The 26,151-nt window shown below is 42.6% G+C and overlaps 1 protein-coding gene across 1 annotated transcript in view; it reads left to right on the top strand.

Annotated features, from left to right (window-relative positions):
* PSD2 (pleckstrin and Sec7 domain containing 2) overlaps positions 1-26,151 on the top strand; it is a 172,716-nt gene that overhangs the window by 93,559 nt on the left and 53,006 nt on the right. Inside the window, exons 8-9 of the mRNA XM_034411681.3 lie at positions 19,685-19,774; positions 21,796-21,839. Coding sequence (XP_034267572.1) covers positions 19,685-19,774; positions 21,796-21,839 — 134 coding nt within the window. The remainder of the gene's footprint in view (positions 1-19,684; positions 19,775-21,795; positions 21,840-26,151) is intronic.

Below are 26,151 nucleotides of genomic sequence, written 5' to 3'. Positions count from 1 at the left end.
TGGGAGACTTTAACTACCCTGATATCAACTGGGAGGATATCAACTCTGCAGCAAGTGGGAGATTGAACAGATTCCTAACCAATTTAACTGACAATTTTGTCATCCAAAAGGTAGAGGAGGGGACTAGAGATAGAAGCAGTGGTGGGTTCCTCCCGGTTCGGCCCAGTTCCGCCCGGTTCGGCCGAGCCGGTAGCAGCGACGATATGACGTCACCGAACCGGTTCTCTTTGTTCGGGAGCTGGGCCCACCTGCCCCCACTCCCATGCCCCCCCTGCGTTATTCTTACCTTTTATTTGGCCCCACCCCCATCTATTGCTGCCTCCTGTGTCCCAGCTGTTTGGCTAGAAGGAAAAAAACTGTTTAAACTCTTGCTGCCGGGTTTCAAAGGGCCCCCCTACAGCTGATCAGTGTTAAAAGGCAGTGTGGTGGTAGACCGGTGCCTCAAAAAACAAATGAGTAGACCGGTGCCTGCAAAAATAAATGGGTAGACCGGTGCCTCCAAAAACAAATGAGTAGACCGGTACAGCTTTGCAAGCAGTTAAAAACCTGGTAGACCAGTACCTCTACTAAATCCTAAAGAATTGTCACATAACCATCAAGCCACACCCACAAAATAAGCCACACCCACAGAACCAGTAGTAAAAAATTTTAGAACCCACCCCTGGATAGAAGGAGTTGAAGTTGGGTGAGAGTGACCAATTTATACTGCAATTCAATGTAATGCAAACAGAAGCAATAGAATATAATCCAACAAGTTTCTTAAACTTTAATAGAGCTGATTTTAACAAACTCAGAATTTAAGCAAAATTTCATGGATAAAAATCCTAAAGGGGAAAATAACTCAAAACACTGAAAAATACAATCATAAAATCCCAGTCCAACACAATACCACTAAACAAGAAAAACAAGGAATCCAAGAGCTCTCTGATAAACTTAAAAATAAAAAGGATAAGTAAAAAAAATGGAAAGAGGAACACATAACTAAGGCAGATAGCTCAAATCTGCAAAGACGAAGTCAGGAAAACAACGGCTCAGAATGAACAAAGACTTGCAACAAAAGTCAAAGATAATAAAGTTTCTTTCAACATATATATATATATAAAACAAGAAAAAAGTCAAGGAAACAGTTAGTCCACTAAAAAGAGAAGATGGCAAGGAAGTATCAGGCAGTAGAGAGAAAGCAGAGCTGCTTTGCATCAGTCTTCACACAAAAAGAAACTATAGCCCAACCTACCAAAAACATAACTGTAAAAGACAGATTAGAAATAAAAATTAAAATAAGCAAGAAAATGGTAAGAGAACACCTGTCTGACCTTGATAAATATAAATCACCGGGACCTGATGGGTTATATCCCAGAGTTCTGAAGGAGCTGGCAGATGTTATCTCAAAACCATTGTATTATAGCTTTAAAAAATCTTGGAGCACTGGGGAATTACCAGAGGATTGGAAAAGAGCTGATTGGTTCCTATCTTCAAAACAGGGAAAAAAATCAGACCCAGGAAACTACAGATGAATCAGTAACTAACAGCAATACCTGGGAAGATACTAGAAAAAACAGATCTATGAATATCTAGAAACAAAGTTACAACTAAAAGCCAGAATGGGCTTTTTAAAAACAGATCATGCCAAACCAATCTTATTTCATTCTTTGACAAAGTGACTAAATTAGTAGACCAGTGAAATGCTATGGACATATTATACTTAGACTTCAGCAAAGTAGACCACAACCGACTTCTTGATATACTAGAAAAATATGGGATAGGCAGCACCACCACCAGAGGGATTTGTAACTGACTGACGAACCATACTCAACTAATATTCCTTAATGGTACTACATCTACATGGAGGGAAGTAAACAGTGGGGTACCACAAGATTCTGTCTTAGGCCCAGTACTCTGCAATATCGTCATAAATGACTTAGATGAGGGAATAGAAGGGGAACTCATCAAATTTGCAGATGACATTAAGTTAGCAGGAATAGCCAAGACCCCAGAAGACAAGCTCGGGATCCAAAAAGATCTTGACAGACTTGAACACTGGGCCCTATCCAAGAAAATGAAATTTAATATGTAGAAAAGCAAGGTTTTACACCTGGGAGGAAAAACCAAAGGTACAAGTACAGATTAGGCAAAACATGGCTAAAAATCAGTAACTGTGAGAGGGACCTTGGAGTCCTAGTGGACGATCACTTAAATCAGTAATCATCCACTAGGAGTCAGCAGTGTGCGGCAGCAGCCAAAAAAGCTAATACAATCCTTGGTTGTATTAACAGGCATAGAATCAAAATCACGTAAAGTATTAGTACCGCTTTATAAAGCTTTAGTAAGACCACACCTGGATACTGCATCCAGTTTTGGTCACCACATTACAAAAAAGATATTGAGACTTTGGAAAAAGTGCATAGAAGAGCAACTAAGATGATTAAAGGCCTGGAGACTAAAACATATGAAGAACAGTTGCAGGATTTGGTTTGGCTAGTCTAGAGAAAAGAAGGACGGGGGGGGATATGATAGCAGTATTCCAGTATTTGAGAGGCTGCCACAAAGAGGAGGGGGTCAATTTCAATTTATTTTCCAAAGCACCAGAGGGCAGGACAAGAAACAATGTATGGAAACTAATCAAGGAGAGAAACAACCTGGAGAAACTTCCTAACAGTGAGGACAATTAACCAGTGGAACAGCTTGCCTTCAGATATTGTGGGTGCTTCATCACTGGTGGTTTTTAAAAAGAGACTGGACAGTCACTTGTCTTAAATGGTATAGGATCTTCTGCTTGAGCAGGGGCCTCCATTAGAAGACCTCCAAGGTCTCTTTCAGATCTATTCTGATTCTGATTCCTTCTGTGACTAGTCCATCTTCAGCCAATTGGAACTTGCTGAGGGGTTTTGAGAATGCTGAGATGTTTTGGGGTAATCCACGTACTTTTTCAGGGTGTTTGGCTTTGGATGCTGGTGCTTGGCTTTGGTAAACTGGTTCCAAGCTGCTCTGGCTTTTATCGCCTGTCATTCCCCCCTCCCTATTTCTCATCACCTACACACACAGCTTTATTGACCATCCATTCTTGATGGCAGGATGCCTGCGAGCCACTTGGTGCAAGGCACCAAGCCAAACCTGGCAGATCCTGACACAGGCTTTCTTTGGAAAAGAATAATGACTTTAAACCTATAGAATACCTAAGATTACCAGCTCACCCACAGGCTTTTCACTGCTATACAAGGGAATAAATAGCATTATCTCCATATTAGGCATGGGAAAGTAACTGTGGATGATCTGAGATCACGCTCACAGAAGAACCTTGGTTGTGAACAGAAATTCTAGTTTGAGCTAAAATTACTCAAACATAAAATTTTTTAGCATGCCGTGTTCTATTTGCAAGAATTAGGCATAGGTTACTATAGACAACATCTCACAACTTTTCTACCTAGAGGAGATTTGGCAGAGAACTTTTGAGATCCCAAATTCAAATTCCTTTGTAAGTGAGATGGTTGTGGTGATATGATGAAGGTGTAAGTTTGGAAGGCTTCTCTGAATTGTAGCCATTCAGTAGTATATGTTGACATTAATTTCTTTTTGTTTGTTTGTTTGTTTCTCTTTTCTTTCTCTCCTGCTCCTGGATCTTCTACTTTTACTGTATTGTTTAACCTTTCTCAGGTGGTAAGTTCAGTCACTAGAACATTTTTATAAATAAATTTGTTTATTATTAAAGTTTACTTTGTAAAAAGGAAATGTGTGCAATATATAATTTTTCTTAACCTTTTCAAACTCATTCTGGCTTATTAAAATTAGTAATATTTACTTGCAGGATTTATAAGCCACTTTGATATTATATAAGCCATATAATTCCCTCTTTGTATATTCAAATTAAAAACAAATAATTGAGTATAGCAATATCAACAATAAGAACAGAACAAATTAACAGGAAAAATAATACAACATGTCCAAATTTTTAAAAATAGGAATATCACTCACAATGAACCAAACATCAAAATACTCTTCCTCCCAAGAGAGAGCAATTACAACATTCCAGTTGTTGTGGCATTATGTTGTAGCCATGTTTTAAGGCAGGAGGAAGGGTCATTCTGATGTGATGTGTATGAGGGTCATTTCTCAAAATACATCCTTCTGAAGTGTCTGCAGATATTCATTTATTAGAAAAAGGACCATGAACCGTGATGTTACTTCTTTATTAATACAACCCTATCCAGAACTAAAGGTGTGAAAGTTCCGTAACCTGGAGTTCCACAAACCCACAGCCATTCGGTCTTACCAGGTTCAGCCAAAGTCTGTTATTCCCAACCAGATCCCCACAACCTCCAGGCACCCAGAGGACAGTGACAACATCAGGTGCAAATGTAAGCTTGAATATCATCAGCATATTGATGGTACCTCATCCCATAGTGGCAGATGATCTCACCCAGTGGCTTCATGTAGATACGTTCTTGAGAATTTAGACTGAATCCTGTCCAGAGGGGGAAAGGAATAAAATGGTCCCAATGCCTTAATCCAGTGCATATTTTTTTCAGTCCTGGAATATGCTGTGCACCCCCCGCCCTTCCCTGGCAAAATGAAAATGGTGTTCCTGCTATTGGTTTTTGCACCTAATTTTGATGTGCTGTGCATGGTAGAGCTATGAGAAATGATGGCCCAGAATTTAAATATTTTAACATAATCTATTGTTATTTAAGTGCCAGGCATGCTTTCAGGTTGCTTTGCAAAAAAATTAGCATCTTGCTTTTAGTATAATTGATTTGCACCATTGATCCTGTGGCTCCCGAGGATGTGGACAGGGTTCTGGGTAGGATTAGTGCCGCCACATGTTTATTGGACCCGTGTCCCTCCTGGTTGGTACTGGCCTCCCAGGAGGTTACACGAGGCTGGCTCCAGGGGATTATAAGTGCTTCTCTGAGTGAGGGTGCCTTTCCCACTGCCTTGAAAGAGGCGGTGGTGAGGCCCCTCCTTAAGAAGCCTTCCCTGGACCTGGATGAATTAGCCAACTACCGTCTGGTCTCCAACCTTCGTTTTGTGGAGAATGTTGTTGAGAGTGTGGTGGCACGACAACTGCCCGGGCACCTAGATGAAGCTATCTATCTGGACCCGTACCAGTCAGGCTTCAGGCAGGGGTACAGCACTGAAACGGCATTGGTTGCATTGGTGGATGATCTCTGGAGGGCTCGGGACAGGGGTTGCTCCTCTGTCCTGGTCCTGTTAGATCTCTCAGAGGCTTTTGATACCATCAACCATGGTATCATGCTGCAGCAGTTGAGGGGGTTAGGAATAGGGAGCACCGTTTTGCAGTGGTTCTCCTCCTTCCTCTCCGACCGCTCGCAGTTCGTGTTGACAGGGGGGCAGAGGTCGACTTCGTGGCGCCTTGCATGGGGCCCCTTCTGTTCAACATTTATGTGAAGCCGCTGGGTGAGATCATCCGTGGTTTTGGGGTGAGAGTCCATCTGTATGCTGATGATACTCAGCTGTACATCTCCACCCCAGACCACCCCAACGATGCCCTTGATGTGATGTCCCGCTGCCTGGAGGCTGTGCGGGTCTGGATGGGGAGAAATAGGCTCAGACTCAACCCCTCCAAGACTGAGTGGCTGTGGTTCCCGGCGTCGCGATATAGTCAGCTAGCGCCATCGCTGACTATTGGGGGGGTGAGTCTTTACCCCCCACAGAGAGGGCTCGCAAACTGGGTGTCCTCCTGGATGCACAGCTGTCTTTAGAAGAACATATGACGGCTGTGGCCAGGGGAGCTTTTTATCAGGTTCGCCTGATCCACCAGTTGCAGCCCTTTCTGGACTGCGATGCCTTGCGCACAGTCACTCACGCCCTTGTCACCTCCCGACTGGACTACTGCAATGCTCTCTACATGGGGCTCCCCTTGAAAAGCACCCAACTGGTCCAGAATGTGGCCGCGCGGGTGTTTATGGGCGCAACTCGTTGTGCCCACGTGACACCCCTCCTGCGTGAGCTGCACTGGCTCCCAGTGGTCTTCCGGGTGCGATTCAAGGTGTTGGTCACCACCTTTAAAGCGCTCCATGGCATTGGACCTGGATACCTTTGAGACCGTCTTCTGCCACCAGTAGCCTCCCACCGGCCAGTCCGCTCCCACAGAGAGGGTCTCCTCAGGGTGCCATCGGCCAAATTATGTCAGCTGGCGACACCCAGGGGGAGGGCCTTCTCTGTGGGAGCCCCTGCCCTTTGGAATGAGCTGCCCCCAGAAATTCGTAAAATCTCTGATCTCCGTGTATTTCGCTGTGCCCTCAAAACCTTGTTGTTCCGCCAGGCTGGGCTATCAAGGTAAAGATTTTAATTGGGTTTTAAAAATGGGATTTTAAATTTGGGGTTTTAAATTGAGCCTATCATTTAATAATTTTAATAATTTTAAATTTTGTCTGTCTTTGTCCTTTTAGTCAGGCTGTACACCGCCCTGAGTCCTCCGGGAGAAGGGCCCTATAGAAATAAAATTAATAAATAATAAATAAATAAAAATAAATAAGAGCTTTAAAGGGGACAACCGGTACTTTACTGGTACTACTTGCCTCAACTGCTATCTACTCATTGGGCAGGACATATGAGTTTAGAACTCCCAAGGTACAAACCAGTTCTGCTGGGAAGAGCACAACCCTATCCTGCACTAAAGATGGTATCACTCTGTAATTGGATGGCTTTCAAATCCAGAGCCACTTTGTCGTACCTTAATCCGTTCCTCTCCATCTAGGCCTGAGCACCCTCCAGACATCCGAACAGCATTTTAATGATACCATTTGATTGGCTCACTGTCAAGTTATAATCAGCAGCATACTAGTGACCTTACTGCCATGTTGATAGATGAGCTGACCCATGCAGATGTTAAACAGGAGCAGGGAAAGTGTAATGAGGAATTTGGGACCCAATCTCTCCGCCCTTCTACAACTGTCCCTTTAGGACAGGGATAAGGAACTATGGCCCTTGTGGACTTCAACTCCCAGAATTCCTGAGCTAGCCATGCTGACTCAGGAATTCTGGGAGTTGAAGTCCACAAGTCATAAAGGGGCCATAGTTTGCCACCTCTGCTTTAGGAAGAACTAATTTAGAGCAGGTGGCCCCAAACAGCATAATGTTCAATGATATTGAAGGACAATGGGAAATCAAGGAAACCCATGAAGGCATCTTCTCCCCTTTCCTATCTTGTCACTGGAAAGTATAATCAGAGTTGTTTCCATGCCTTACTCAAGACTGAAAATAGATTGAAATGTATCCAGATAGCCACATTTATTATTTGTGTATATTTTTATGCTTTCTATCCAAGTTTGGCCAGAGCCATCTTTGCATTTTTCTCACACCTTCTATTTTTTCCCCCATGGTGTCTTGTTGCTTTATCTGGTGTACATGAGAATATTCTGTTGTTCTGGAAGTCATGTGTGTCTTATTGTGAATGCATCAAAATTGCTACTTTCCACTAGCTGCATATGCTGAATTTTTCCTGGAAAAAGTTTTTTACTTTTTTCACCTGTTTTCATTGTCTATCTTTCCCCACATGTGAATTAACATAAAACATAGCATACTCTAACTTTATCATATCATTTATACTATGAAATTATATACTAGGTAGGTAGTGCTCGACTTACAACCATATTGAACCCAAAATTTCTCTTGCAAAGTGAGACATTTGTTAAGTGAGTTTTGCCGCATTTTAAATAGCATTGTAGAGTAAGATGAAGTTGAACCTTGCAGGAAGACAAAGAACAACTTTGAAAGTTGTTGACTCATTACTGTGAGGATTCGAAACAAATTGATGCCAATTAGAACTGTCACCTGAAGTAATTGGGATGCCAGACTTGGTAATGCAGACCTTAGATAGCTAGTTTGATGGTTAAGGTACCATGCTAGAAACTGGGAAACTGAGTTCTAATTCCACCTAGTTGGGTGCCATTGGGCCAGTGATTCTCAGTTTTAGGAAGGAAGCAATGGCAAGCCACTTTCAAAATCTTGCCAAGAAAATTGCAATTGCCAGAAGTCAACACTGAATCGTAGGCATGCACACACACACACACACTATTACTGATTACAAATTTCACATGAGCCAGAGCTAACTTAACCTTAATGGGTTAACTTTACTTATTTGTTTTATTGAATGTATTTTTATTGGGCAACCACCTAGTCAAAAGTGGCACATCATTATTAGGCAATGTTATTCTTCCAATCCTGCTCAAGCGCTGTCCTGTTCTGGGCACCACACTTTACAGAGGATTTGGAGAAACTGGAACAGTTCTGAATAGGGTGACAAAGAGTACCTTGGAACTAGAAACTGAACCCTATGAAGAAAGGGTTATTTATCTGGATCCATTTTGCTCTGGAAAAGATAACTGAGTAGAGACACCATAGGATTCCTTAAATACCTAAAAAATATTTCAAAAAAGATCAAATCCCAATCTCTCTTGTTTTGGAGTGCAGACAATGAAGTCATTGATTTAAGTCATAAAAAGCAGCTTCTGATTGAATGTCAGAGAAAACTTCCTAGCTCCTTGTAAACATAGTTTTCCAAAACCTTTGGACTGCTTACTTGAATTTTAATATCAGTGTCCCCATTGAAGATGTTGCCAATGCTCTAAATTTCATCATATTTCTTAAATTCACAGCAAAGTAAGGAACATTTCTGTTAAAATCAGAAATTTTAAAACAAAGAATTCAAAATCCTGCCACCAATCTACAATGTTTCATCTTTTTATAAAAGCTTTATCCTAATGTTTGTGAGTAAAGTTCCAGGAGTAAAAACTGAAATTGAGTGTGGGAATGACTTTATAGAACACTGTTTACAGCTCCCCATTGTTTTCTTCTGTTAACTATTATTGATATTGTTTTTACAGTTCTGTGTGTCAACTGTCCAGGTTGCAAATCCAGGAAAAGAAACTCTTGGGACATTATTTTTATCAAAAGTATAAACTTTGCTAAATAAACCACATTGGCACAGAAGAAGCAAAACCAGCTCTAGGGTTTACCGCACAAAAGCAAGTGTAGTTAATTCTCCCTTTTTCCTATGGGCCACCCACAATCCAAAATGTCCACCAATCACACATGTTCATTTTGTTATGGGAAACAGTTTGCAACACTGGGGCATCTGCTTGGTGGGTCCTTGGGATGGCAGCAATGTCCCACGGTCTGATGGATGCTTTAATATCATTCTCCTTCCCTTGCATTCCAACCACCACCCCCTCCCTGTTATTGTCAGGCTGTGAGCGAAGAAGTAGTGTAGGTGAAAGTGTGAATCAGTCTTGACATGCCAACCCCCCCGAAGAAGGCTAGACCTGAAACAATAGTAAACATATATACATTATTACTTAACAAGCAGCTACCACTGCAATCCCTATTGGAGCCATTGAGGGTATTTATTGTGAAACTTCTGAACTAACCTAGCTGCCCTAACATCTGGAGCAGCCACGCATTGCTAACGGGTAGCCTTTCCACAACACTATATATTGTAGTTTTCCCTTGTGGCATCTGAAAGCAAGTAACTTTTTGACCTCATAGTGTTCTTCTCCCCTAACTAGGATAGGAGGAGGAGGAGGTTCTTTGACTGGTCTCAATTCAGAGTCTCAAAATGGTTTTAAAAGATGCAATGAAATACTGGCTGAACCCACCTAAGGCTTTTTGGCAATCACAACTCAACTGCCATCGGATTTTCAGTCCGGATGATTTGGAAAAGCCCTATATATTTGGGACCTAACTTTTTACAATTCCCCCTGGGAGGCTCTTTTCCAATCTGCTTGCCTCTTTTGACTCTCCCTAGCCTTATTCAATGCCTCACACACGGAATCCTACTTGGCTTTCAGAGTAGCCATCTACTCGGCTAGTGACACTGAGGATGGGGTCCCCCATGATAGCTCTGGCATGGGCATGAACTCAGTTCCTGTAGCCACTTTGAAAGGGGTAAAACCTGTACTTCTCTGCACTGAGTTATTATATGCCACCTCTGCGAAAGGCAGGAGTTTGGTCCAATTAGTTTGCTGATAATTTACACAACAGTGCAGGTATGGTTCCCATTGAATTAATACATTCAGCTCCATTGGTACTAGGATGATAGGCAAAGCTAAGTCCCTGGGAGGAGCCTATCATTTTCAAATACTCCCACCAAAACTTTAACATGAACTGCACCCAGGTCTACGACCTTCAAGCTCCCATCCTTGGCTGCTCGTTCGCCTCCAGTCTCCTGCCTCAGCCCTTTTACAGCCAGATTTCCTTCTCCCCCAGTCATTCACCCTGGCCAATGGGCCTCCAGCCCTCTGCCCCACACTCTTCAGCCTGGCCCATTCGCCAATATACCTTTTGTCCCAGGCCTTTGGCTGCATAGCCTTTAGCCTCCACCCAATTAGGTAGCAGGCAGAAACCATGGTGCTTCTGCCTGCCAGTATGTGATGGCTGATAGGAGATCACAGGGGCTGTGAGGCAATGGAAGAGGCGCAGTAGCCAAATGGTGGTGGGGCATGGCTTCAGGCACGGGGGAAAGCAACTTCTGGCATGGCGGGCATGACAGCCAAATGGCAGAGGTTCATGGCTTCAGGTGTGGGGAAAGCAACTTCTGGCATGGGGGGTGCGACAGCTTAATGGCAGTGGTGCAGGGCTTCAGGCATGGGGGAAAGCGGTTTCTGGCATAGGGGGCTGCGGCAACCGAACGGCAGAGGCTCACAGCTTCAATTGTGGGGGTAAAGCAGCTTCTGGTGGGGACCAGGAGGCCCACTGTTTGTTTGGTGTCAGGCAGGCAGGGGCAGTACAGGGTGGTATGAGGCGGGAGGCCAGAATCCATGAGCAGAGGCAAATGAGGGGAGGGTGGGGGGAAAAAAAGGAAGGTGCTGCTCCACAGGTTTTTTTAAAAGCTGTCGGTGGCTCCAGGCAGAGCAGACAATAAGCAGGCAGCAGGGGCCAGGGGGCTTCCCATTTTGACTCCTCAAGGGAGGGAGGGAGAGTGGAAAGGAAGGAAGGAAGGATAGCTCAGGGTCTGGGTGTGGTGTCTGGTGATAGGGAATATTTGGGGTGCTGGATGGGACCTTGGCAGCAGCTGGATCCTGACATGTATGGTTTATTCAAAAAGAAAATAAAAGCAACTAAAACAGAAAAATAAATAACCACAAAATGCTGCAAGAGGGATGGTGAGGAAGAAGACATACAGGCAGGCTGTGACATTGGGGAGGAAAAGATCGAGAGAGATGAGAGAGCGAGTGATGAGAGAAGTTGAGATTGGAGCTTCTTGCAGCCTTCCATGGAGCTGGGGGCAAGAGCTGGGGGGGGCAAGGCATAATGCAATCTCCCTCCCTCCCCTTCCTTCCTTACCCTAACCCACGCCAGAAGCCATGCATCACTGCCGTTCGGCTGTTGCGCCCCCCCCATGCCAGAAGCCGCTTTCCCCCACGCCTGAAACCATGAGCCTCTGCCATTTTGCTGCCGCATCCCCCCATGCCAGAAGCCGCTTTCCCCTGTTCCTGAAGCCATGCCCCACCACCGTTTGGCTGCTGCACTTCCCTCATAGCCCCACAGTCCCTCCAAATGCCTATCGTGCATTACATGCTGGCAGGTAGAAGCACCATGGCTTCTGCCTGCCACCCATTTTGGTGGCAGCTAATTGTCCCGGGTGGCCAAAGGCCTTGGACAAACAGTATGTCTGCAAATGGGCTGGGCTGAAGGGTGTGGGATGGAGGGATGGAGGTCCATTGGCTATGGCAAATGACTGGGGGAGGGCCAGCAGAGGAGGAAATCTGGCTGTAAATTGGCTGAGGCGGGAGGCAGGAAGTGAAGGAGGTGTGGCCAAGGGTGGGAGCCTGAAGTCCCAATCCATTGCACCCCCTGGTCTGAGATAATGTGCTGTGGGACTCCATGTAGTCTGTAGATATGCTGCACAAACATCTTGGCTAGGACCCGAGCTGAAGGAATCCTCAGGCATGCTACATAGTGTGCTTCCTTCAAGAACAAGTCAATGACAGTTTAAATTACTGTGTTCCCAGCATTCTTAGGCAACTCCATGGATCTCCTCCCATGGTTAGCTGGGTTGGCTACCGATTGTAGCAAGATTGGAGGCTTCCCAGGTAGGCGTTTCATGGAGGCACACACAGGACAACTTTCTTCACAAACCCAAAATGCCCTGTGGGTTTTGTGTCATGGCTCCTTTGCAGGACCAAGCTTCTCTGGCTGGCTAGGACATACAATTTACTCCTCTTCCATGCCAAGCCCCTCCCCCCTTTGCCATCAGGTCATCTTTATGTCTCTGGAACTATTCACCCACCCCCAAGGCATCTTTTAGCAGTTGCATCGCCAGCCAGCTGCGGAGAGACTGTTCACTGCTGCTACACAAGCACTGGCACTGTGAGCTGCCTGGATGGGATAACTACTTTCTCTCGGGTACTCCTGTACTGGGGCATCTGAGAGAGGGCATCTTCTAAGAAGTTCTTTCCCCCTGATAAATAGCGAAGGGTGAAATCGAAGCAGTTAAAATACCAAGCCCACCAGACCTGCTTAGGGGGTAGCTTCCTTGGGGTCTTCAGTGCCTGCAGGTTCTTGTGGTCTGTCCATACCTTGAATGCATTTCCACCCCATCCTTAGAGATGCGATACCCAGATAGTCTAGGCTGGTCTTGTGAAACTTAGAGAGCTTGGCATACAACTTTTCTTAGCTTCTCAAGTACTGCCCTCACTATTCTTACATGCTTTTCTGTGGTTTCAGTGTAAATTAGAATGACATTTAGGTACACCAGCACCCCTTTATACAGATGTTTGTGCAGGACTTTGTTTATCAACTGCATGAGTTTTACTGGTGCCTCTTGCAGCCCAAATGGCATCACCCAAAACTGGTAGCAACCCAAAGGGCAATTAAATGCGGTTTTCCACTCATCCCCCTCCTTAATCTTCACTCGGCATTATGTTTCTCTCAAGTTCACCTTAGTGAAAATTTTCCCTTTGGATAGGTAGCCCAGCATGTCCCTCATGAGGGAGAGCAAATACATATTTTCCACGCAGATACAATTCAACCCAGACACCGCCCAAGAGAGCCATCTTTCTTTTCCTTGAAAAGTACAAAGGCAGCCATCCTTGATTTCACGGGCTAGATAAATCCCCTGTCTATAAACCCCTGAAGTTCTTCCATCTCCCTCAGTGTCATGGAATACATCTTCGGCTTGTGCAATTTAGCTCTGGGCAAGATTTCAATAGCACGGTCTGTGGGGTGATGGGGTGTCCAATTCCCTGTCACTGAACATCTCTGCTAAGTTGTGGTATTCATTCGGAATGAGTGGCTCTAACTCTTCGCTTCCCTTTAGTGTATTCACTAACTCTGCTTTCACTTTCCTAACCACAGACTCGTGGCTGGCATTTGGTGCTTTCACTGATTCCTGCCAATTAACTATTTTCTTTCTCATTCACTATTTGTTGCTGTCCCAATCTACTGACAGGTTCCATTTCCTCAACCAAGCAAGTCCTAGGACCATGCCCTTAGTCATTCCAGGAACCACAATAAAATGAATAGTCTCTACATGGGTCCCAACCCTGAGGATCACTGGCTCCATTAGGCAGGTTGTTGGCATCCTGTAAGAGAACCATCTAACTGAGAGAACTCCATGGGCTATCTTAAACTCCTCAGTCCTAGCTTCTCCACTGTCTGGATGCTAATTAGGGACCGAGTGCAACCCAAGTCCAATAAGGTCATGAGGAAGTAAGGCCCCCTTACTCCCGAGGAGGGCACCAAAATCTCTACCTGGGTCATTATGGGGATGATGGTGCCACTTACCATTGGGTAGTCTTCCTCTTTGCTGTCGCTCTCATAGAAGACCAGGCTGGGCTTGACATGGGTTGGAGTTCCCTCCCCTTTGCTGGATTGGGGAGACACCTCCATGACCTTTTGAGTTGCCCATGTTTTTTCTTTCAGCTTCGCAGGTGGTTTTCTTGGCTTCGGCTGGCTCAGTGCTTGTGGTGTGGACCTACAGTCCAAAGTGTCCGCCAAAGTGTCCACCACGCATGTTCATTTTGTTCTTCTTTTATGAATCTGCAACACTAGGGCATCTGCTCAGTGTTTCCTTGGGATGCCAGCAATGACCCCAACAGATGCTTGAATGCCAGCACGATACCGACAGATGCTTGAATACTATTCTCTCTCCCTTGCATTCCAACCACCCCCCTCCCTGTTATTGTCAACCTGAGAGCAAAGAAGCAATGTAGGTGAAAGTGCGAATCGGTCTTGACACTGAGGCTATAAAAATGAAAGCATATCTCTTCATATGCTGCTTTTGTTAGACTCAATCCTTCACCACATAAATTAAAATTTCCATTAGTATTTCCTTCTCTTTCACAGGAAATAAATTTCTGTAAGAGCCCTGAAGAGGGGAAGAGGTATCTTACCTTGGAGGTAACCAAGTGGTGGGTCTTTTTTTAAGTTTAAAAAAGGATCCTGTGCATACTCACCTACTTGTCTGAAACAGCACAGGCATTCTTTTCATCTTACAGCTTCTTCCAATGTTGTCCACATCTGGCAATGCACCATTATTTGGTCACAATAATGCAATATGGAAGTGCAAAATTGTGCCATTTAAGCAACAAGTGCTTGTGTGTGCATCTAAATTATTTTAAAAAGTTGAGAAAGGACACTCATAGACACACCAGCTATCTCCAAAGTAAGCTAATTTTACAAATATTGCTTCTAATTCCACAACTGCATATCAGGCTTTTCAGATTCTGTCCAAAGTACCTGCCCTGTTCTGGATTCTGATGAAGCAAACCCTATGGAGCTTAAAAATTTCACTCCATGCATCGATTGTCTGAAAACAGACACTCCATGGATGGAGTGTTCTGTGCACGGAGCTGTTTATTCCTGGCTGAGATCACTTTATATAGAGAGATTAAATACAAAAGGTAGACACCCACTAGTCAAATTTATCTCCTGAAAATCCATGCAGTTTACCTGGCAGCAGCACAGCAGTGGTGTGTCGTTACTGCTGTCCTGTATGTTTTTCAATTTCCCAGTCTACTTTACAGGCCTCAGATTCTCTGGTGGTCTCACATTCAGTTATGAACTGACTCTGCATCACTTCCAAGCACAGACAAAGGTAGGACAGTGCTGCCATCTGGTGAAACAATTTGGGAGTTTACAGATCTGTAAATTTCTTCAGAAATCTAGAAGGCAGGCAGGCAGGTAGGCAATTAGAAGAAACAATTGAATGTTTTCCTTATTATCTGTATGATAAAAGACATTTTGCTATAGCTGTGTAAATAACAAGCAGTTAAAACAATATGAAGAAAAGAAGAGACAAAGTGCAATACCTGAAATCCTGGGATATTCTCATGACCATAAAAAAGTCTTATTCTGGGCTATATTCCTTGTTTCCAGTCTGTATTTTCCCCTTTAATTATTTCAGCATAAGATACTTATTCAGCATGGTTCTTAAGGAATAAGCACCACAAACTGTATAAATGTAGTCCTTGGGTTACTCGTTCAGACAAACTCATTCACTGTTACAACAGTGCTGAACAGTGGCACTTATGACCGATACTTGATGCTCTAGCTGCTGTAGTACCCCAATTGCCACATAATCACGATTTGGGCACTTGGCAACCATTTTGCATTCACAACAGTTATAGCCTCTCAGTCACATGATGGCCATTTGCAACCTTCCTTGCTGGCTTGCCAAGCAAAGTCAAAGCCAGCAGGGAAGGTTTCAAGTCACTCCTCTAAATTGCTGCCCATTTTTCTCTCGTGGAGCCCTAATACCGAGTACGAGATCCTGGGATCTGAAATTCCATAGTGTGTATCTGCCTGTAGCATCCCTCCCCATAGGAACTTGTACTCCATAGCACACAGCCCCCTTCCTGGCCCTGATCATGCCAAGCCAAAGTATATACCTTTTGCTTGCCCAGCCACATTTATGCTGCAGCAACTCTTCCCACTTGCTCACAGTCATGCTGCACCGTGCCACCTATCCCCCCACCTGTACTTGCATCGCAGCACCCTCCCATCTGACTGCACTCCATAGCAGTCACCTGCTTGCCACCTGCTAGTAAGTTGCCAATGACTTTGTTGGAAGCCAGCAAGAAGTTGGAAATCCCAGTCAAATGAAGTCCTCACTTAAGAGTCGGTAATCCTGGTTTATTGATAGTAACCAGGACTGCTGGGATTGCCATCATTAAGGGATGGGGATCATGTGGCATCATGTTTTACAACCACCTCGTTTGAATGATGGGAATTCTGGTCCTAATTACCATCATTAAGTGAGGACTAGTAGTCTTCCCCATAGCACCCCATAGCACCCCATTTCAACATGTGTTGAATGTTTACTGGAGGCCGCCTCTGGCATTTGCTCAGATTTAACAAGCCACAACTGCCTCCTAAAATGAGGGTTCCCATGATTATTGTTGTTGTTGTTATTGTTGTTGTTGTTATTCATCTGTCAACAAATAAGAAAACAAGTAACAAAATAGACACAGACATGGACACATGAAAAAATTTTGGCATAAAAAAAAGGATATAAATTGGCAAAACATAGCCATAAACACATAAAGTGATTACATATAATTGGGAACAGTAGGACAGGGATGGCAGGCATGCAGGTGTACAGTACCAGTATCACACCCAGCAACGGGTTTAGGACTGTTTGCCTGCCTTGGCCGCGCCTGTTTGGTCACCAGGGTTCCGCCTCTGGACATTCACTCCTAACATTTCTCCTCAGCTGACATGCCCCTAGCTGTTCGCCCCGACCAATGGGCTCCAGCCCCTCTACCCTAGACACTTCAGCGCAGACCATTGGACAACATACTGTTTGTCCCTGGCTTTTAGCCCCCCAGAATACTTAGCCGCCAGCCAATCTGGCTGCCAATGCTGATGTTTTGTCCCCGTCGCATGCACGCACACAAACAGACAGCCAGGAGTTAATGAATCAAACAGTCAGGAATTCCTTTAAGATAACAGTCTTGGCAGCGAACCATGAACTGCCTGCCAAGAAATTTTACTCACTAAGGGAGGTTTTTACTCCTCAGTCCGATATACCAAATTAATTCCACAAAGCAAAGAATTGTCAAAGTCCAGTCCGAAGAAATCCAAAAAGAGATTCTAACAGGGTTCTAGAAACATGATATGACTTCCAAGCTTTTCAATTTGTCCATCACAAGGCCTGAATAGCCAACACACCCGCTTTTATCCCTTGTGGGATGTGGTCCAGTGACTCAGCTCAATCTCTGGCCTGCCCACGCCTCTTTCTCTGCTGCGCGTGCTTATCCTTCCGACGCTGTCTGGGATCCAGCCAAAACTCATTCCCCTCACTCTCTATCTGCAGCTGCTCCGAAGTGCCTTGTTCCTGGCATATCTCTTGGCCTTCGGAGGAAACCTGAGGCATTGCCAGAGAGGAGGGTCCTAGAGAGGGAGGCCTTGCCAAATCCTCTCCTTCACCTTCTGAGTCCTCTCCCTCTGTTAGGACAGGCTCGGGGGTCAGAGTCACAACAGCTGGCAGCCAGAAGCCCCTGTGCAGAAGGGGAGGGGGTGAAAGCTCCCCTGTACCTAATTGTACAACGGCATTGGAAAAAGGGATTTATAAATAAATCCCTTTTATTTATGAAAAACATAAATAAAAGGGATTTATTTATGTTTTACACACTTAATGACCATTGCAGCATCCCCATGGTCAGATGATCCAAATTTGGATGCTTGGCAACTGACTCTTGCTTATGACGGCCTCAGTGTCCCAGAGTCACATGATCCCCTTTTGCGACCTGACCAACGAAATCCATAGGGAAGCTGGATTCATTTAACGACCATGTGACTTACTTAAAAGCTGCAGCTATTTGCTTAACAATGGTGGGAGATAGCTCACTGAACAGCTGTCTCGCAACAGAGATTTGAGGCTCAATGGTGGACATACAGTAAATCCCTTACCCTTCCCTTACAAGTGTGTCAATCACTGATGATCCGGCAGGCCTTTGCTCTCAAATTTTCAATCTGGTCCACAGTGATTGATATCCACTGTTGGAGGATGGATTGAGTAAAATGCATCGAAACTCACTTTAATAACGCTCTTGCTTAGTAACCAAAATTTTGGGCTTAATTGTTGTCATAAGTCAAGGACTAGCTCTGCTTTCCTCTGCATGGCAGCCTTGCCTAGTAAACTCTCTCCCTTTTCTGGGAATTTCATCCATCCATATCTCATTCACTTTCCCTTCCCTCTTTCTCCCTTCCCCCCTTTCTTTCTTTCTTTCCTTTCTTTCTTTTCTTTCTTGTCTCCCTTCTCTCTATCTTTCTCTCCCCCACTTCCCTTCCTCCTTCCCTCTCTCCTTCTAAGGCTAGGATATCCACCAGAAACAAAAACTCCTTTGAATGAAGCTGGCTGCCCCCCATCCCCACTCTTCACTTCCTGTTCATTCATTCGTTATCAGGGAGGCATCATCAGGTACAGGGGAGCTTCTACCCCCTCCCCCTATCTTTGGATGAAGCTGGCTGCCCCCCCCCGCTCTTCCCTTCCCATTTGTTCATTATCAGAGAGGCACGATCAGGTACAGGGGAGCTTCCACCCCCCCTCCCCTTCTGCATGGGGGCTTCTGGCTGCCAGTATTGGCAGCCAGATTGGCTGGCGGCTAAGTGTCCTGGGGGACTAAAAGCCCAGGACAAACAGTATGTCGTCCAATGGGCTGCGCCAAAGTGTCTGGGATGGAGGGGCTGGGGCCCATTGGCCAGGGCGAACAGCTAGGGGCATGTCAGCCAAGGAGAAATATTAGGAGTGAATGGCTGGAGACAGAACCCTTGGCAGGCGCAGCCAAGGGTACGAGGCAAACAGTCCCATTCCACCCAGCAACACCCTCAGCTTCTGATTACATGTGTGAGATGTTGTATCCTTACATGCCATGCCAGTGGTATACCTATACTCTGCACTAATTATGAATTATGGTTGTGTGAAAATTCAGGAAGTCAGTCAGTTGTTTGAATTATTTAGAAAATTGATCCAATTTATATATCTCAACTGAATCACTATGTCGGATCAATACAATTCAGATTTCTGCATGAATGAAAAATGCAGCTTCTGTGCCTACATGGGAATGTTTTAATCATCAAAATCATTAGAAGACTGTATCAGGTGATTTTCTATTTGTTAAATTAATTTGGGAAGTATGTTTGAAGTTATTCCCTGATCTGAATATTTTTTAAGCCGTAATGTAAAATATTTTACATATCTAGCATAAGGAAATATACTAGATATGTTATAGGAACCTCTCAGCAATATGTGAACAGGGACTACAACTGTTTGAAATGGCTTAGGACAGGTCATTGCCTCTCCTCCACCTCCAGGTAAGCTTCTGGTTTTGATAGTTTATCAGTTAAGCACTTTGGAGTCCCATGATGCAGTACTAGATGAAAAGGGCTTTTCAAACTGATTTTAAGGAAAGAGGCCAGTGAGATTACAATAAGGAATCCTTTTTCTCATTTCTCTGGGAAGTTTTCAGGAATAGAATCTTTTAGTTCACTTCATGTTCACATGCAAACCTGATTCATTTAAAAGATAGCTGCTTATAAAATGACTCTATTATTTTTCTTCCTTTTCCATTCTGCTGCACTTTGGACCTGATCTCTAGAGAAATATTGCTATATAGGAAACATCTGCCTCATTTATCTGAATATTCACATATTTCATGTAATATTTAAAACATTATGGTTTTTTGAAAAAAGGTGTCCAGTGATCTGCTCTTCTGCATTATAGAATATTGGGAAAAAGATGTCCTGCCAACAGTTTACAGCAAATCTGGATGGACTAAATGATGGGAAAGATTTTGCAAAGGATCTGTTAAAGGTAAAGCTATGCCCCAAAATGAGTCATTATGATTGATAAAAGGCCAGGGGGCTGAAGCCGAGACCCTATTCACACTACACATAAATTAGTGGATGATAAGCTACCATTGCTTCAGTGGTGGGTTACCCCCGGTTCGCACCGGTTCTATAGAACCAGTAGTAAAACCAGTGGGAGGCTCCGCCCACTGACCCTGACATCATGAAAATGCTTCTGTGCTTGCGCAGAAGAGCGTGTGCGTGAGCGAAGCAAGCGCGCGTGCGCGGCCCTGTTGCAAACCGGTAGTAAAGGTAAGCAGAACCCACCTCTGCACTGCTTACATGCTCCACCTGCAAATTCTCATTTTCATTCTTAAGATATTGTCTATACCAGTCTTTGTCACCCTGTTCTACAAATGTCTTGGACTATAATCCATATCATTCAGTTTACATAATTAATGGACATGATGCTTGGAGATTATGGAAATTATAGGTCAAGACATCTAGAGGCCTTCAGATTGATGAAACTCAATGCAAATCATCAGAAAAAATGTTATACTACTTCAGCTTACAAATATAGAAAGTACTGAATTCCAATGTCTTTCATGTTAAAGCCTTCTGTCTGTTGAAAACCACCTGAAAAGATTTAAGGGTGCTACAAAGTTTTTATTTAAAGCACTTATTTTGTGTAAGTAGGAAGCTGCTCACATTCAAATTGCTTCTTCTATTACCTTCTGAAGTAATACAAACTTGGAAAGGAAAATAGAGATAACATAAAGTATCAGAATATGATGCAATTGTCAAATATCTATGTGCTCCAATTACATATTAATTTCTAACTGCACTTTGTCATGTAATGGCCCATAGCCAGGAGTTCAGTCCTTATGGGCTCAGGGTTGATTCAGCCTTCCATCTTTCCAAAGTCACTAAAATGAGGATCCAGATTGTTGAGGGTAATATGCTCACTCTGTAAACTGCTCAGACAGGGCTGTAAAGTGTAATAGAGCGATATAAGAACCGTGGTGGCCCAGTGGTTAGGATGCAGTCCTGCAGTACTAATTCTGCTGACTGCCAGCTGCCAGCAAGTCGGCAGTTCAATTCTCACCAGCTCAAGGTTGACTCAGCCTTCCATGCTTCCAAGGACGGTAAAATAAGGACCCAGATTGTTTGGGGCAACGTACTGACTCTGGAAACCGCTCAGAGAGGGCTGTAAAGCACTGTGAAGCAGTCTATAAGTCTAAGACTTCTATAGCAATAGCACTTAGATTTATAGACTGCTTCACAGTGCTTTACAGCCCTCTCTGAGCGGTTTCCACTGTTATTGCTATACAGGTTTTTCCAAACAGATGTTTATTTCTATACCCTTCTCACAGTAAAAAAAACAAAAAAAAAAACAGGTTCTACAAGAAGTAAAATCTAAGAAGTAATGCAGAATGGTCATGTAGTCTGTACCACTGTTAACATGATTAATATAGATTTATATCAAACAGCTAGCTATCTTATAGAATTGGTTCTTTACAAAAAAAGCTCACTTAAATTAGACCATTATTATTGAAGAATTTTATTTCAGTTACAATCTTCTTAAAACCAGAGCTATGAAGATAAAACAGTAAGATAGTTCTAAAAATGCTAGTAGAAAACCAAAGCATTTATTATGTCTTGATTATTCATTGCTCGTATACTCTGAATAATGGTTACAAAATAAATAAACAAGCTCTTCAAATCTATTTTTCCATATAGGGCTGGCCATTAAACAAAGGAGGCAGCTTGAGGGTGTTCAAGAACAAATGTCTATTGCACACCTTGTTCTAAACTAAACTGATCTGGCTTATTGTCCCTGGGAAATGAAAGATATTGTCCTGTGCCTTCAGTGCTGAAGCAAAATGGCTATGTCTAGTTTTTGTACACAGAATGCTGAGCAAGTGCAAATTTTATCTGTAATACCCTGCATTAGGATAACTGTAAAAATATTTCCCATATCAGAAAATTTAATAATGATTAATAGATATTCAGAAATATTCTAGTAATATTATGTTCTTGTTTCAGACCCTGTATAACTCCATAAAAAATGAAAAACTAGAATGGGCAATGTAAGTAATTGTTTTAAATAGATTATTGTCTGGTGACTGTAACCCCTATAAAGATATTGATATTCTGTTCCGGATAGAAACAGTAGGCACATCTTGATATGAATGATAAACAATTTTAGGAGTTTGTAAAAAACATTGTTCTCCATAGTAAATATATACTGTTTTGAGAGCTCATTTTTAGAGCAGTGTTCCTTAGTATTATATAAACAGGAAGAGATAGCAAAGCATTATTTAAACAAGCTTGTTAAAATCTATAATTCCAAAAATTCAAAGAATACAATAGAAAAATATAAATTGAGTAGTCCAATTGCTTTTTTAAATACTCTAAATGCAGTATTACCTTCAATAGAATGGCTGCAACTGTATTACCTACTGTAGGCATCATTTCATTTACTGGGTGCTATTGTTTTCTATTTGTAGCCAACCTTGTAACTGAGGTGTATGGTCAATAGTTGAAATTATTTAATTAATCTATTGCAGGACATAACAAGTTAAAGCCAACCTTGGCTAACCTGAGAAAAATTAAGGAGGGTTGTACCTGGGAATCATCAAGGAAATCCTAAGGCTGTAGGCTAAATTGGGAAATCAAAGCAATATCCCAAAAGGCAAGGGGAAACCTTTTCACTGTAGCCCAACATGGATGTATCCATTCAGTCACCAAGAATTAAGTTTGGCCCAGAGACTTTCTTGTTTAATGGAACTCAGGTTACTGTATTATTTTCAGTGCCATCTACATTTTAGCAGCATTCTTATTAGACTAACCTAAATTAAATGTTAATTTAAGAAAAAAAAATTCAAGGGCTCAGTAATGATTACCTCAAAGCAGAGCTTAGCATCAGATATTTTAGTTTGGACTTTAATACAAAGCCAGGAAAAAGAAAAGCTTTGTTTCCTCCCATAGCCATTTAGTGTGGGACAATCATCAATTTCTCTGTCCTGGAAGTCTCAACAATATTATTCTTCCTTTCATGGTATTTATTGCTGTTGAAATTCATTTATATTGGTTTTACTAAATAATCTATTTCACATATATTTGGGAAAATATGTTGTACAGATAGTCCTTGACTTACAACAGTTTGTTTAGTGACCATTCAAAGTTACAACAGCACTGAAGAAAGTGACTTATGACTGTTTTTCACACTTGCGACCATTGCAGCATATCCATGGTCACATAATCAAAATTCAGATGCTTGGCATCTGATTCATATTTATGACGGTTGCTGTGTCCTGGGTTCATGTTCACCTTTTGCAACCTTGACAAGACAAATCAATGGGGAAGCCAGATTCACTTGTATAACTGTGTTACTAACTTAATAACTGCAACAATTAACAACTGTGGCAAGAAAGGTCATAACATGGGGCAAAACTCAAACTTAACAAACATCTCACTTGGTAACATACATCTCGGGCTTGGTTGTGGTCATAAGTCAAGGACTACCCGTAGTCCCTGCAATATTCTTGACAAGTTTTTTGGTAAGTAATTTGCTTTGGCTCCTTCATAGGGTAAGAGAGGACTAGCTAAAGCTCAGCTAGATGGATTTTTAAATCTAAGACAGGACTAGAACTCCTGGCCTCCCATTTTTAGCCCAATGCTTTGATTGTTACACCAAACTGAGTTTCTTTTTAATTGAGGAAGTGGCTAAATATGCTTGAGAAAGCGCACATTATATGATACTGGATCTTAGATCTTTTTTTTTTTATTGAAAAGTTTTACAAAGAAAATTTCCCCCCCAATATTCCCCCCAACCCTTTTTCCCTCCCCCCCACCCCCACCCCCCTTCCCATCCCACCCTCCCCCCGAGACTTCCCAGAGCAAAATACAGGGTATTTCAATTAACAATCATAAGCTAAATTAACCTACCGTATTTTCCGGCGTATAAGATGACTTTTTAACACATGAAAATCTTCTCAAAAGTCGGGGGTCATCTTATACGCCCGGTGTCGTTCTCCTGTAACCAGGCAGACCAGCCCGAAAGACTCTGACGAGCCTTAAATGGCTCTGGCGATCCAAGCTCTGACGATCTGCTAATCAGGCAACTCAGCTGGGATCGCCAGAGCCATGGAGAAGGAAAAAAGTTTTCCCCCTCCAGCTTGCTTACCTTAGCTGCTTGCCTTGCTTCGCTTGCTTTGCTTCGCTTGCCTGAATCCATTCCATCAGCAAGCAACTCCCCGCCTGCAATCAAGCAGACAGGGAGTTGTGGACTTCAACTCCCAGAATTCCTCAGCCAGCAAAACAAAGCTGGCTGAGGAATTCTGGGAGTTGAAGTCTACAAGTCTTAAAGTTGCCAAGGTTGGAGACCCCTGTTCTATTGGGTAAGTTTTTTTCCCCTTTGGGATCTTTAAAAAAAATAGTTAATGGGGGGGTTTTTTTAGTTGTTCTTTTTTAGACCTAGCCATTTAAAGTTTAGGAAGTTTTAAATTTAGCTTTCATATAAAAATAAAAATAAAATAAAATAAAATAATATTTGTGCAGCTTTCTGAGATTTAGTGTGTTTCTGTAGTGTTTTACTCTAACTACACAAACACACAAAATCTCACAAAGCTGTATGTGGAATTTTGTGTGTGTAAAATGTGAAAGTTGGGTTTTGGGGCTTTTTGTGGCTGTGTGAGGTTCTTGCTTGTTGCAGGGGCCATTTTGGGTCTAACACAGCTGCTTTTACATTGTGGGTGAGCCAGTTGTGTTGTGTTGTGTTGTGTTGTGTGTGTGTAAAGTGTGAAAGTTGTTTTTTTTGGGGGGGGGCTTTTTGTGGCTGTGTGAGGTTCCTGCTTCTTTCAGGGGCCATTTTGGGTCTAGCACAGCTGCTTTTACATTGTGGGTGAGCCAGTTGATGTTTTTTAATTTTTATTTGGTGTGCGTTGGAAGAGGGGTAGTCCTATACGGCGAGTATAGCCCAAACCCTATATTTTAACAGGAAAATTCGGGAGTCGTCTTATACGCCCAGTCATCTTATACGCCGGAAAATACGGTAACTTATTCTTAAACTACCAAATCCCCCCCTGAAACCTTAACTCCACTATGGCTAGAATTTAACATTCATTCATAAGCTATTTGATATTTTCTTGTCTGATACTTATTTTGAATATAATCAATCCTCTTCTCCATTCCGATATGTATCTTTCTTGTGTATAGTCCTTCAAATACGCTGAAATTTTCGCCATTTCTGCTAAATTCGCTACTTTCAATGTCCATTCTTCAATAGTAGGCAAAGAGTCCTTCTTCCAGTATTGCGCTACCAACAGCCTAGCTGCTGATATTAAGTTTAAAATCAGTTTAGTCTCTAATGCTGTACAATCCATCGTTATACCCAATAAAAACAATTGAGGAGTAAATTTCAACCTTTTTTTCAAAATGTTCTGCATCACCCACCAAATTTTTATCCAAAATGCCTTAATTTTCTTACAAGTCCACCATATGTGATAATAAGTTGCATCATCACATTCACATCTCCAACATTTAGCTTGCAAGTTCGGGTACATACATGATAATTTTTTAGGATCTAAATGCCATCTATAAAACATTTTATAAAAATTCTCTCTCAGGTTTTGTGCTTAACATTTCTAACCCAAATCTTTTCCCATGTTTCTATCATCATTGGTTCCTGAAAGTTTTGTGCCCATTTTATCATACAATCCTTAACCAATTCCGCTTCTGAATCTATTTCCAGTAAAGCGTTATACAACCTTTTAATATGCATCTGACTTTGATCTCTAATCTGTTTTACCAGGTTTTCTTCACTTTGCATGACACCAATTTTTTGATCTTCCCTCCATCTAGCTTGAAGCTGACCATACTGAAACCAAGTATAAATTATCCCTTCTTCTTTCAGTACATTTAAAGATTTCAATTGCAGTTTACCCCTTTCCATAAAAAGAAGTTCTTTATAAGTAATCACCTCCTGTTTTTGTTCTATACTTACATTTTCTATTGCATGTCTGGGATTTGCCCATATAGGTATCTTGTAGTTTATCTTATATTGATACTTTTTCCAAACCCTCAACAACGCATTTCTAAGTATATGACCCTTAAACACTTTATCCACTTTTTTTTCATATAACAAATAAGTATGCCATCCATATAACAGGTCTTAACCTTCTATATTTAACATTCTCTCTTCAGTTAAGTTAAACCAATCACTAATTTGTGATAAAACAGCTGCTTCATAATACAATCTTAAATTAGGCATTTTAAGACCTCCTCTCTCACTTATATCCTGTATAATTTTCAATTTCACTCTTGGTTTCTTCCCACCCCAAATAAAAGTATTAACCCCTTGCTGCCACTCCCTCAAATTTCCATCTTTCTTAAGGACTG

Source organism: Pantherophis guttatus, chromosome 3 (assembly GCF_059756535.1).
Source record: "Pantherophis guttatus breed Tessera chromosome 3, ASM5975653v1, whole genome shotgun sequence".
Taxonomy (NCBI): domain Eukaryota; kingdom Metazoa; phylum Chordata; class Lepidosauria; order Squamata; family Colubridae; genus Pantherophis; species Pantherophis guttatus.
This window is presented reverse-complemented; position numbering and strand designations above follow the sequence as displayed.